At 36.0% G+C, this 12,564-nt stretch overlaps 1 protein-coding gene across 5 annotated transcripts in view; it reads right to left on the minus strand.

Annotated features, from left to right (window-relative positions):
• The window catches only part of CFAP47 (cilia and flagella associated protein 47), a 513,403-nt gene that overhangs the window by 192,866 nt on the left and 307,973 nt on the right, over nucleotides 1–12,564 (minus strand). For all 5 annotated transcript variants that reach the window (XR_013374394.1, XR_013374395.1, XM_077887395.1 and 2 more), the window contains 4 exons: nucleotides 7,018–7,214; nucleotides 5,965–6,108; nucleotides 5,186–5,359; nucleotides 124–235 (listed from right to left, as the gene is read on the minus strand). Coding sequence is in view for 3 of the 5 variants with exons in the window: in XM_077887395.1 (XP_077743521.1) it covers nucleotides 124–235; nucleotides 5,186–5,359; nucleotides 5,965–6,108; nucleotides 7,018–7,214 (627 nt within the window). In the remaining 2 variants the exon portion in view is untranslated. The remainder of the gene's footprint in view (nucleotides 1–123; nucleotides 236–5,185; nucleotides 5,360–5,964; nucleotides 6,109–7,017; nucleotides 7,215–12,564) is intronic.

The raw sequence follows: 12,564 nt of genomic DNA on the forward strand, positions 1-12,564 counted from the left end.
AAAGTAGAAAACTAAATGTCCCTCTGAGTCATTTATTAGAAAGGGAAAATGTAAGCTATATTTTTAAATTCCTTCTCATTGTGTATCTATCCTAGAATAATATTTCACTAATGGTTTTGTTACCTGTGAATACACCACGTTTCCAAGGGGATACATGGAGAATATATGGAACTGCATTATCAGGGTCTATGGTGATGTTTGGATTTCCCCACACTATTGGAAGATCTGAAGTTACCTAGAAAAGAGATTTCAAAGAATTACATAATGCCAATATTTACATGAAATTTATGTAACAAGTTAAAGCATAGAAAAAAATGAAAATGTAAATACTTCCATTAAAACTGTTCACCTTAAAAAAATAAAAAAAATAATAAAACTGTTCACCTTTAAATGAAAAGCAAACCAGAAAAACACTATATACAGTAAAAGAAAGATCAGAGGAGAAACTTCTGAAAAAATAGGACAAAAAATGATTCTTATGAAAAGAACAATGCTTATTTTCTGTTGCTACTTGTAACAAGATCACTGATGCTTAGATATCCTGAATATCTTTTATAGGCCATGCATAATTTTCTTTATGCTTTTCGATGTACAAAAGATGAACCATTTCAATGCATTCTACATCAATATTAATACAGCAAATAAAGTATATTTAAGCAGCATTCGACCATAACTCTGATTGAATCCAACTTTCAGGTCACTGAATGGTACATTTTACTACCCCCCACTGTCTAGGAAAACACTAATCTACTTTGGGTCTACAGACTTGCCTCTTCTGAACAATTTGTAGGAAAGAAATCATAACATGTGGTCATTTGTGACTAGCTTTTTTTTTCACTTAGCATCATGTTTTCAAGGTTCATCTGTATTGTGGTATATATCAGTACATCATTTCTTTTCATGATACTAAATTGTCACGATATGCCACATTTTGTGTATCCATGTATAAGCTGATGGTAATTTGGGTTGTTTCCACTTTGGTCTATTATGAAAAATATTGCTATAAAAACATGTGTGAGCTTTGAAGTGGACATAGATGTTCATTTCTTATGGATGTGTATGTATCTAGGAGTGGAACTACTGGAGCAGATGGTAACTCAATGTTTAACCTTTAAAGTTACTGCTTTCCAAATCTGTGTTTCAAAGTGACTGTACTATTTTCTTTTCTACCAACAAGGCATAATGGCTCCTATTTCTCTACATCTTCCCTCCAAGTTTTTACTGTCATTTTGCTTATAGCCATCCTAGTTAAGTGTGAAGTGGTATCTGATTGTGATTCTGATTTGCATTTTTCTAATGGCTAATATGCTGAGTATCTTTTCACGTGCTTATTGATCACGTGCATATCCTTGCTGGGGAACTGACTACTCAAAGTCTGTACGTTTTGGGGGTGCCTGATAGCTCGGTGGGTTAAGCATCTGACTCTTGATTTTGGTCCCCCAAGTTTTTCTTGAGTAAACACTCTTCAGATTGTTCTAAGTTTTTGTTTAATTCAAGGTCTGAAAATGTTCACATTGACAGTTTTTTGCCAGGGTTTTATTGCTTTTGAGGAGGAACAGATGTATGCAACTCCTTGCTCTACCATTCTGGAAGTCCCATATCTGCTGTTTTCCATATTGCATAACTATTTTCTACTACTTGATCACTTGGATAAAATGCCACAGCATTTTACCTGTGTCTCAATTGTGTTCTCTGATTTTTTATTTTCTCTTTCATATTAAGGAAGTCTCAACCTGCTACTGAAAACTATTCTTGCAGCAGTAAGATGAAATATAACTTAAAAGGCTATTTAAAAAGGTATAAAAATGACTACTAGCTGGGGCACCTGGGTAGCTCAGCCGGTTAAGTATTGGACACTTGATTTCAGCTCAGTCATGATCTTGGGGTCATGAGATCAACCTCCGTGTGGGCTCTGTGCTGGGCGTGCAGCCTTCTTAAGATTTTCTCTCTCTTCCTATTCTCTCACACTTTCTCTTTCTCTCTAAAAAAAACAACCAAACAAAAAAAAACCCAAAACCAAAACCCTACAGCAATGAAAAATAGAATAAAGATATGAAAAGAATATACTGAGTTTGCGTTGTTAGCAGACTGTCAAAGTGCAGGTGCACAGCAAGCAGTTGAGAATGAGGGACAGAGATAACACATATGTCTTGAGTAAAAGTGTAGATTTGGTATTTGTACTTTGATGACAGTTTAGAGCCAAGAAATTGCCAGGTGAGATGTAAAAACATAAGAATACTTTGGAAGATGGAAACTTGAAAAGACATCAGAAGGTTAGAGGAATAAAGGAACCAGATAAGTAATAATCAAGAAATGGCAGGGAAATGAAGAATACAGAATGATATAAAATAAAAGGTGGAGAGTATTGAGAAGGCAGACTGACACTGTCAAACACTACATGAGTTTTGAGGCAGATCTGTTGGCAGAAAAAGTGATTTTTATTTTCTTCTTTTTTTTTTAAGATTTTATTTATTTACTTGAGAGAGAGCAAAAGAGAACACAAGCAGAGGGAAAGGGAGAAGCAGGCTCCCCACAGAGCAGGGAGCCCGATGTGGGGCTCGATCCCAGGACCTTGAGATCATGACCTGAGCCAAAGGTAGACGCTTAACCAAGTGAGCCACCCAGGTGTCCATAAGTGATTTTTCTTGACCCAAAGTCCAGAGCGATTTCTGTGGCAGCAGTTTCTTTCTTTTTTTTTTTTCCCTGTGGCAGCAGTTTCATAGCACAGCTGTGAAAAACAATAGAGCTATAAATTATCCACCACAAATTAAGAAGTGATCATGTAATCACCACTTTTTAAAAAAGTTTAGCAATCGTGGACAATAAAGATGATAATAGTTGAAGGATAAGTAACATACAGACATGTTTTCTCTGATAATGGAAACATTTGAGAATATTCATAGTAAGGGAAATAATCCCACAAAGAGGAAGATACTGAAAGAGACAGAAAGAGCAGAGGATAAGAGTGTGAATCAGTCTTTTAAAATATTTTATTTATTTATTCATGAGAGACACAGAGAGAGAGAGGCAGAGACACAGGCAGAGGGAGAAGCAGGCTCCATGCAGGGAGCCCAATGTGGGACTCGATTCTGGGACTCCAGGATCACACTCTGGGCTGAAGGCAGATGCTCAACCCCTGAGCCACCCAGGCGTCCCTGTGAATCAGTCTTGAGTGCACTGAGGTCAACTTCATTTCACTGAAGGAATGAAGATGGAGAATCAAAAGCACTTTAGTGGTACCAAAGAGTATGATGAAAGCTGGAAGTATAAAGCAACGATTCTCAGCCCAGCCTTTCTCCTTGTTGCTACCTCAGTTGTTCCTCAAGAGAATTTCTATTGAAATACAAGCAATAAACTTGTATTATGTACTAAATTATGGGGCAGCCTGGGTGGCTCAGTGGTTTAGCGCCGCCTTCAGTCCAGGGCATGATCCTGGAGACCTGGAATTGAGTCCCGCTTCGGGCTCCCTGCATGGAGCCTGCTTCTTCTGCCTGTGTCTCTGCCTCTCTCTCTCTCTCTGTGTCTCTCATAAGTAAATAAATAAAATATTTAAAAAATTATGAATGAAATGAGAGGGCAAATTTGTAATGCTCATTATTCTGTGTTGATTAAAAACAATGGTAAATTTTAAACTGAGAAAGGCGCTACTGTGTCTTTTGACAGTATCTCTAGGAACAAATGTTTCTTAAATACATGTGTGTTCTTTCATAATTGTTGGAGCTCTTTAAATATAAAAAGTATGGAAAATCTTCCTGGAAAAACTATTATGTGATCGATACTATAATTTATGTTTAAAATGTAGATAGGAGAGGCATGCCCCTTTTCTCAGTTTATAATCTGGTGGAGAACAATAAAAAGGTAATAGCAATATGATATAGTATGTTTGATGGTGGAACAGGTAAAAAAAATGTTGTGTAAGCATATGAAAGGCATACTCCCTAATTCTATAATCCATAAATGTTAAAAGCTGTTCAAAAATTTTTTTGAAAATACTGTTGACTATCATTCTTGGAAAAGTGGCATCTAAGACTTACCCTAAAGAATTAAAAGGAGTAAAATAATCCCAGATAAATGGTAGAAAGGGAGTTGGGTAGAGATTTCTTGATGGGAACAAAAGGAAATACTGTTTACAAAGGGCTGAGTGCTGCTGGAGCCAAGAGTGGCAACAGATGAAAATGAGCAGATGAGCTTTTAAAGGACAGTGAAAGCCCATTCAGGGAGTATGGATTCTATCCCCTCGGCAAGAAGCGATACTGACAAATTTCAGCAGAGGAGTGACAAGATGAGATTTTCATTCTTAATATTCACTTCATTTGCCATCCAGTAAGGAGAGAAGAAAACCAAAGCACATATTTTTTTTCAGGATTACAAACAAAAATCAGAGCGCAAACTTGGAAAATTTCCAAACTTCTGCAGTACCCTCTGAAACCCAGGCACCTATGATGAATAGATATGTGAAGCTTCTTTCAAGGATTCTATTAGACAAACAACAATTTATTGATAAATGTGGGAGCAGGGAGTGGGAAAAATTATTTTGGGATTGGTTTGAATCAGGTGAGGGAAGCCAAATGTAAAACTTCAAAAAAAAAAAAAAGGATGTAAATAATTATGCACTTCTTCACATTCCAACTATTATTCACCCTGATAAATGACAAGATACACTTTTAAAACTTGGATCTACAGATTTCACATTAAAATTTTAAGAGCTGGGATGCCTGGGTGGCTCAGCGGTTGAGCAGGCTCAGGGTGAGATCCCCAGTGTCCTGGGATCGAGTCCCACATCCGGTTCCCCACAGGGAGCCTGCTTCTGTTTCTGCCTCTTTTTCTGAGTCTCTCATGAATAAATAAATTAAAAAATTTTAAGATCTGTCAAAAATATTTTGGAAAATACCTTTTATTATCATATATAATTTCTCCAGGTAAAAATACATGATTCGAATAAGTAGATTTCAATGTGCTTTATGATTATGTAGTAATACTTAGGTACAAAACTTGTTTGGTGCTATTTCTTCTTTACAATTGAAATGAAATCTAATAGCTGTTGGCCTAACAAAAAATAGAGTTTTAAACATTTCCTTATGTGACACTTCACCCAGTTATGTAAAATTAAATGTTTTTAAAATTCCGTATAATTCAATAGCCCTTCTGAAAACACTTTCATCCTTAAAAAAGAAAACAATCTTACCTTAAATGTTTGGATGGTCTTTGTATAATTGGGCACCATTATGGACTTATTTGTTATGTTCCCTACTTGACAGTTTATAGTGATGTGTTCCAAGGCCAGGGGTCTTTTTCCAATCCCTTTTATGTCAAAGACATGCTCCATACCATCTACTTCATTTTGTAGAATAAGTCTGCCCTATGAAAAATCAGCCAAATTTCAGCTCTATAGGAGTCACAGTTGGATGTCAAACAATCTCTGCTATCCTATTAACTTTGAATCTGATTAATGAAATGAGCTTTCAAGGAGGTGTCAATCACTGACTTTTCTAGTTTATGTATAAATACTTCTACTGAAAGAATAAAGATGAATATCCTGTAAAAAGCTCTATATTTCTCTTTATATTCTATAAATGAGAGAATGAGAGTTTATATAGGCATTCTCATACATAGCAATTATATGCATTTTTATGTCCTTGTCAAAGAAATATGTCTTAAGGAAATATTCTCTGAAGTACCAACTACCTTAATGAATAAAAACAAAGGAACAATGATTTTACTTTGTTAAATGTGTTATGTAAAGATAATCTAGACATAGGTACTGGCAGCCAATGGCATTGTGAATTTCAGAAATTTTATCCCTTAAGTTAAAAGATTTATTAAAGTTTGAAGCAGAGTAAATATTAAAGATCAAAGCATATAGTATATAACTTTTATGCAAAAAGGCTTATAAATTATAAATGTTAATATCATACATCAGTTTATTGACAAATTAATAGTAGGAAAAAAATAATGAGTTCATACCATAATCTCACATTCAAAAATGGGTTTGAATGTAAGAGGATATTGCACAGTTTCACCTGGTCCAACATATAAAACAGGAGGTCCATAAAACCATTCTCCTTCTATAGTAACTTGACATTTCCATTCATTCTTTGTTTTGTTATTCTAAAGCATGAAAAAATATAGAGAAATATCAGAAGGGTGATATTGATGAAGCTGAATTATGTATTAATTCTTGGTATTTTTAATAAAATTATATATTGTATTTTAAATTACATTTCATAAGAATCACCTTTTGAAAGTTATGGTTGTTAAGAACAACTATCAACAATGTGAACATACAGCATAAGGATGACTATGCTTTCACTGTCATATAGGAGCATCGTCTAATAGGTTGTTCCATGGGTTATTTAATATTTAAAGAGATATTTGTTTGATTTATCAATTATTGTAAAAATTATAAAATGGTCTTAGAATTACACATTCTACTTCTAATTATGGGCAATCTATCTGGTAGATTGTTCAGATAGCAAAGCTTACACATTTCATCATTACAAATTTTTGTTCTTTGAGCAGATTTTTTTTGTATCCTTAATAATTAAAGAAACAAAACCAATTTCTAGTCTAGAAAGTCCAACATTCCTTACAAACATATTACCTTCTTCTATGCTGTATGTCACTTTGAGAGCCAAGCTACAGTCAATAATTGTTCTCAGTAACCATGAACTCATCTTAATTGTGAAGATCACACCTGAATTTGGAGCAGATATTGGAGAGATCATAACGCTGCCTGGTGAGAGCCAGAATTCCTTTTGAGTAGGAATGTGATGATAAGTTAAGGAAGTTGAAGTTTATTTTTGAAGGAAAGAGATCCAGTAGAAGTGATTAGTGAGGTACATAACATGATAACATTTATATTGAAGAATAAAGCTCTGTCCTCAATGTGGAGAAACAAATGGCAGCAGATAATGCAATTAGAAATAGCAATCATTCAAGACGAGAGGTTTGGAGGACTTTAATTGAGACAGTGGCGATGGGAATGAAGAAAAATACCAAAAAAATGTTTGCACTTACTAGTGGAATATGCTGGGTAAGGGCTTCAAATGCTGGTGTTTCAAATTCAAATCTGGCCTCTGGATGTTCTTCATTTACCACACCTTCAATGCAATAGAGACGCACATCATATTGTGATGTCAGCAAAATTTTACAAGGGTACCGTCCAGGACTGACAGGAACAAATTGTAGAGGAACTAGAACAGATCCATCTGCAACTATTAAAAAATTTTAAAAAATATCTTGGTCATTTATGATGGCACAAATCCCAAAATTTATTTTGGAGTAAAACAATATTTAATACTAATGCATTTAATTATATTATATAATCCAGAAAAGATTAGCTTATCCTGAAATTACACATTACCAGTAAATCACTAGGGCATAACCAGCAAGTTTATCAATGACAGAATATATCCTGCATAGGTCACGGGAAGGTCTACTCCATAAAGTCACTCAGGGATCCATGTTGTGAAAGATACCACTATCTTGCAGGTGGTAGTAGGATACCTCTCTTCCTTTGTTGACAGATCAGGGAAAGAAAAGTGGCTAGAAGTTTGCTCAAGGGCTTTTCAGTGCTCAACTTAAAAGTAATACACATTACTGATGACCTTTGCACAACACAGGTTTGAACCACGCAAGTCTACTTATACATGGACTTTTTTCAATAAACACAGTACAGTGCTAGAAATGCATTTTCTCTTCCTTAGGGTTTTTTTTTTAAGATTTTATTTATTTATTCATGAAAGACACAGAGAGAGAGAGAGAGAGAGAGAGAGAGAGAGAGACAGGCAGAGGGAGAGGCAGGCTCCACACAGGGAGCCCGATGTGGGACTCCAGGATCACGCCCTGGGCTGAAGGCAAGTGCTAAACCACTGAGCCACCCAGGAATCCCCATTCCTTAGGATTTTCTTAATATTTTCTTTCCTCTAGCTTACTTTATTGTAAGAATACAGTACATAATACATATAGCATACAAGATGTGTGTTAGTCAACTGTTAATGCTATTGGTTAAAGCTTCTGGTCAATAGTAGGCTATTAGTTAAATTTTGGAGGAGTCAAAAGTTACACAGGGATTTCTGACTGTGTAAGGGATAGGTGCTCCTAACACCTATATTGTCCAAGGGCCAACTGTGCATTTAGTTGGCCAGAACCAACCACATGGCTCTATCTAACTGAATGGGGGCTGAGAATGAGACAGGTACATATATTTGGTGAGCATTATTGCTTGCCACAGTAATCAAAATAATTTGCAGCTTGACAAGCAGATGGAATAATTTTTCCTAGTTAATAACCAAGGGAAGCAGTTAGAGGAATGCCCAATTAATACTTCTCATATCACCTTGTTATACCATTAACCTTAAATCAATAGCTAATATCAATTCTTACAGTAGGCAGCTATCTATGTTGGTCTTTTCTTTCCAAGCAACACTAATTTTTTTCTGAAGGTCACCATTTTCTTATTGTCCATGAAATGAGAAAATAGTTATAAAAATCTCTCAATGCTAAAATAGAATGCAGTATAAGAGTATAATGCAAATTTCACTGCTAATGGCAAAGTGTTTAAGCAATAGATAAAAAACAAATGATTAAAAAAATGTTCAAAGTCTAATTCTATATGAGGAAGTTCTCTGAAACCAAGAAAACAAATCAAGCTTATTAACCAATAGACCAGACAAGTATTTGACATTAATTAGCTATAATTTTAATTCATTCACATTTAACACCTCAAATGTTAAAAATGCTAAACCTGTTGTCAAATACACTGAGGTTTATGCCAAGAAAACCAGTCACTTTGCAAGAACATTAATTGCTTTAAATCAATTTAAAATTAAATGGAGGATGTGTGTATATATGTGTTACATGTTAGGTGTTATATGTTATAAAGACATATTAGTTACATATTATATAGCATGTTGCATGTTGTATACTGCTATATGTCATATACACTACATATGATGGTAGTGTTATACATCATATAAAAACACACTGACAATGGACCACTTTTGAAATCTATGCTACATCTAACTGAAGTTCAAGATTATCAGCTAGTCTAAAGAGAAAACAAAGGCTGTCAGAATGTTGTTATTTTTATTCCATCCTATTCAAGTACAGATTTAATTTTAGAATAAAATTTTTTCCTGTCGAAAAGGACTCCAGGCACATTTTATCATCTGTTATTCATTGATTGTTTTCATTCTGAGAGAATTATTTGAGTTGTGGCAACATCATGAGAACAAAACAGGTGAGATAAACATTCGATCCAAATTTGTTGCTTTATTAACAGAAATAAAGAAACCTCATTGTTCTCTTTCACAAACAGACTGGAATGAAAATATTTAGATTAGGTAATTTAAATAAAGTTAAACTGCTTAGAACAGGAAATTTAAGCAACTCAAGAGTAATTACTATTCTCATCAAAGATAAAGAATAACTAGCCATTTAATAGTAAACAATGATTGAAATGCACAAGTCCCAGTATAAAGCTTCTATCAAAAGCTTTAGGTTATACTCTATTTCCCTTTCCCTAAAAATATCCACTTCCTAATGATATGAGTCTGAAAGTGAAAGCCAAGGACGTTCTTAAGTGTACATTTTCCAACTCATGAAATGTTTATGAGTAAAGACCCTAAGGATTGCACAGTGCCAGCCTCTCTCCTTTACCAGTCCAAACAGGAATCCATCATAACGGAATTCACAGAAATGATCGCTTTATTTCTGAAGGTACATTGGTAAAACAATATTTGTTTCTTTTCTTAAACATCTGAAGTAATTTAATTGATTTGTGCCAGAAACATAAGTAGGAATATTATCATAAATTATCAACAAGAAGTCGCTTCTGTATTAAGCCATTCATTTTTTAAAAAATTTTTAAAAAAATTTTATTTATTTATTCATGAGAGACAGAGAGAGAGACAGAAACATAGGCAGAGGGAGAAGCAGGCTCCATGTGGGAGCCTGATGCAGGACTTGATCCCAGGACTCTGGGATCGCACCCTGAGCTGAAGGCAGATGCTCAACCACTGAGCCACCCAGGCGTCCTTGGATTAAGGCATTCAACAGTCAGTATCCACATTCCCTTAAATATAAAATGGGCAGAAGTAGAAATGATTTTGATTTTTAAAAATTTAGAAATATTACTGGCCACATTATGCTATCAAACTATCATTCTCCTGCAGGGACATGTTTTCTCAAAGTCGCATCCAATTCTGCATTGTAGCAGATGCCATTCATGTCCTGCCTGGTCCCCTTGGCGTTTAAATCCTCCATGCAGGCAAATGGCTTTATGGAAAACCAACTTTCTCTCTGAGGACTTTCTCTGAGCATAGGAGAATATTCAGTCCTCCTATGTACCAGGCCAGAAGTGACAGTTAATGGTTGCATTTGTAGTCCTCAACAAATAACATATTAAATCAGTAGAAAAATAACCCAGGGTCTTTGACCTTTGGTAGGAATAATTGTGAGGTGAATTCTACATGAACTCCTAGGGATTTCCAGTGCACCTGAGCCCAAGTTCTTAACAGTGGCAGCTGCTCGTTAACACTCCCTGAATTGGCTTCTCCTTGCTGTCTCTCACTTTCTCACACTTCTACCTATGGTTCTTGAGATAGCCTCTCAAACTACTTGCTCTCGAGACCTGGTTTCAGAGTTTGCTGCTGGGGATCCCCAACCAAACACACACCTTTAAGCCCAGGAAGGAGACCTTCCAGTCCAGAGCCTCAGGCTTTCTAGGGCCTCTGAGTCTCCTCAGTCATTGTCTCCTTGCACATCCAAGGAGTACATGGGCCCATTGGGACAGGCCCACATGGAACCCAGCTCCATCCATGCTCCCAGTTCATGTGTTGCCATAATTCACAATCCAAAGCATTGGATCCCATTTCCAGGGCTTGCATAGGACTTTTCTCTTTGACAGTCTCCTGTTGGAATGCTCCTAGAATTGAAACCTAGGATGTGACTATCAAGGGGAAGATGTAGACCAAGATTAGTTATGGGCTGAGGCATCCACAAATTTGTACATGAGATCCCTTATGGCATACACTGTTGAAGCTGAAGGAAGGGAGAAAATAGAGTGGGCCCTTGGAGAGGGCCCAGCTATTCTGTGCTATCATATTCTAGTGCAAAACTCTGAGGTGGTCAAAAAAATTCTAAATTCAAACTTGGTCTTACAAGTTGGTATAAAGTTATATTTGTCAAAGTGGGATAACAGAATACATTCTATTTAAAAATATTAGTTTGATTTACCACCTAAAAAATTCAGACATATGGTATACGGGTTTCCATTTGTACTTTTGACCTGATATCACATATGTTAGGGACAATTTGGACCTGTCCTTCCCTACTCTACTCAGATGTAGCTCCCCTACTACCTTTCCTTCACAGATGATTCTGGTAACTGTGGCAGTTCCCAGGGTTCTATGATTCAAGATAACCAAATATATTTCATCCACCAGATCACAGTTATGGAAGGAAATAAAGACAGACTCTCTCTAGTGAAAGAATACATAATTTTAGATAACATCAGCTACTAGAAGAAGTCAGTGTGATCTACACTTTTTGAAATGACCCATAAAAATATGCTGCACTCAGATCCTAGGAAAGGTCATGGTTGGCACAATAAGTCAATACTGCTCTTTGTGTCAGCCATCACTGCAAAAACAAACTACAGCAAAACTAATGTTATTTAAAGAAACAACCATCTATTTGCTTATGATTCTGTGGTCTGACCTAATTTGGAAAAGCTTATCGACTTTCTGTGGTCTTAGCTGGGCTCACTCTTGGTTTGGGACCTCGATTAGGAATTTTGTCCTGGAGCTCTCTAATCTATGAGATGAGCCACATATGTTTCATATAGTACATGAAAATTACCAGCTGCAAAAGAGAATCCGAATGTATAAATAGTTATCGGAAGTCTGCTACTTTCACATTCCTTAGTAAACCATTGGCCAAACCAAGTCATGTGGCCAAGATCAGAGTGAACAAGGGAGAGGAGACTACATAAAAGCTGTGTACAGGTAGATGTGATCCATTTGAGCTTTACTGAAACAATCTACCATGTCTCTTTTTTTAAAAAGATTTTTTAAAAATTTATTCATGAGAGAGAGAGAGAGAGAGAGAGAGAGAGAGGCAGAGGGAGAAGCAGGTTCCATGCAGGGAGCCCGATGTGGGACTCGAGCCCGGGTTTCCAGGATCACACCCTGGGCCGAAGGCAGATGCTCAACCGCTGAGCCACCCAGGGATCCCCTCTACCATGTCTTAATTGCAAAGAAAGACATATGTATAAAACTGGTAAGGTGAGAGTTAAAAATCCTGTTTTTTAGTTTTAGCTCCCATTCCTATATTGTGTGACCTTTGGGCAGATAATTTAAAGAGGGTTTTTTTTTTTTTTAGCACATAAATTCTTAATCTTTAAATTCTTAAAGGAATAAGATTTATTCAGTGGCTTTTAAACATCTTATGTTTTGGCTTGGGGGGGTACTGTGTCTGAAAAATACTTAAGACAGAATCTTCAACATACAAATATAAAGCAAAGTACCCTAGAGTTGATCTGGTTGAAGATAAGAAGCTAGA

Source organism: Canis aureus, chromosome X (genome assembly GCF_053574225.1).
Source record: "Canis aureus isolate CA01 chromosome X, VMU_Caureus_v.1.0, whole genome shotgun sequence".
Taxonomy (NCBI): Eukaryota; Metazoa; Chordata; class Mammalia; order Carnivora; family Canidae; genus Canis; species Canis aureus.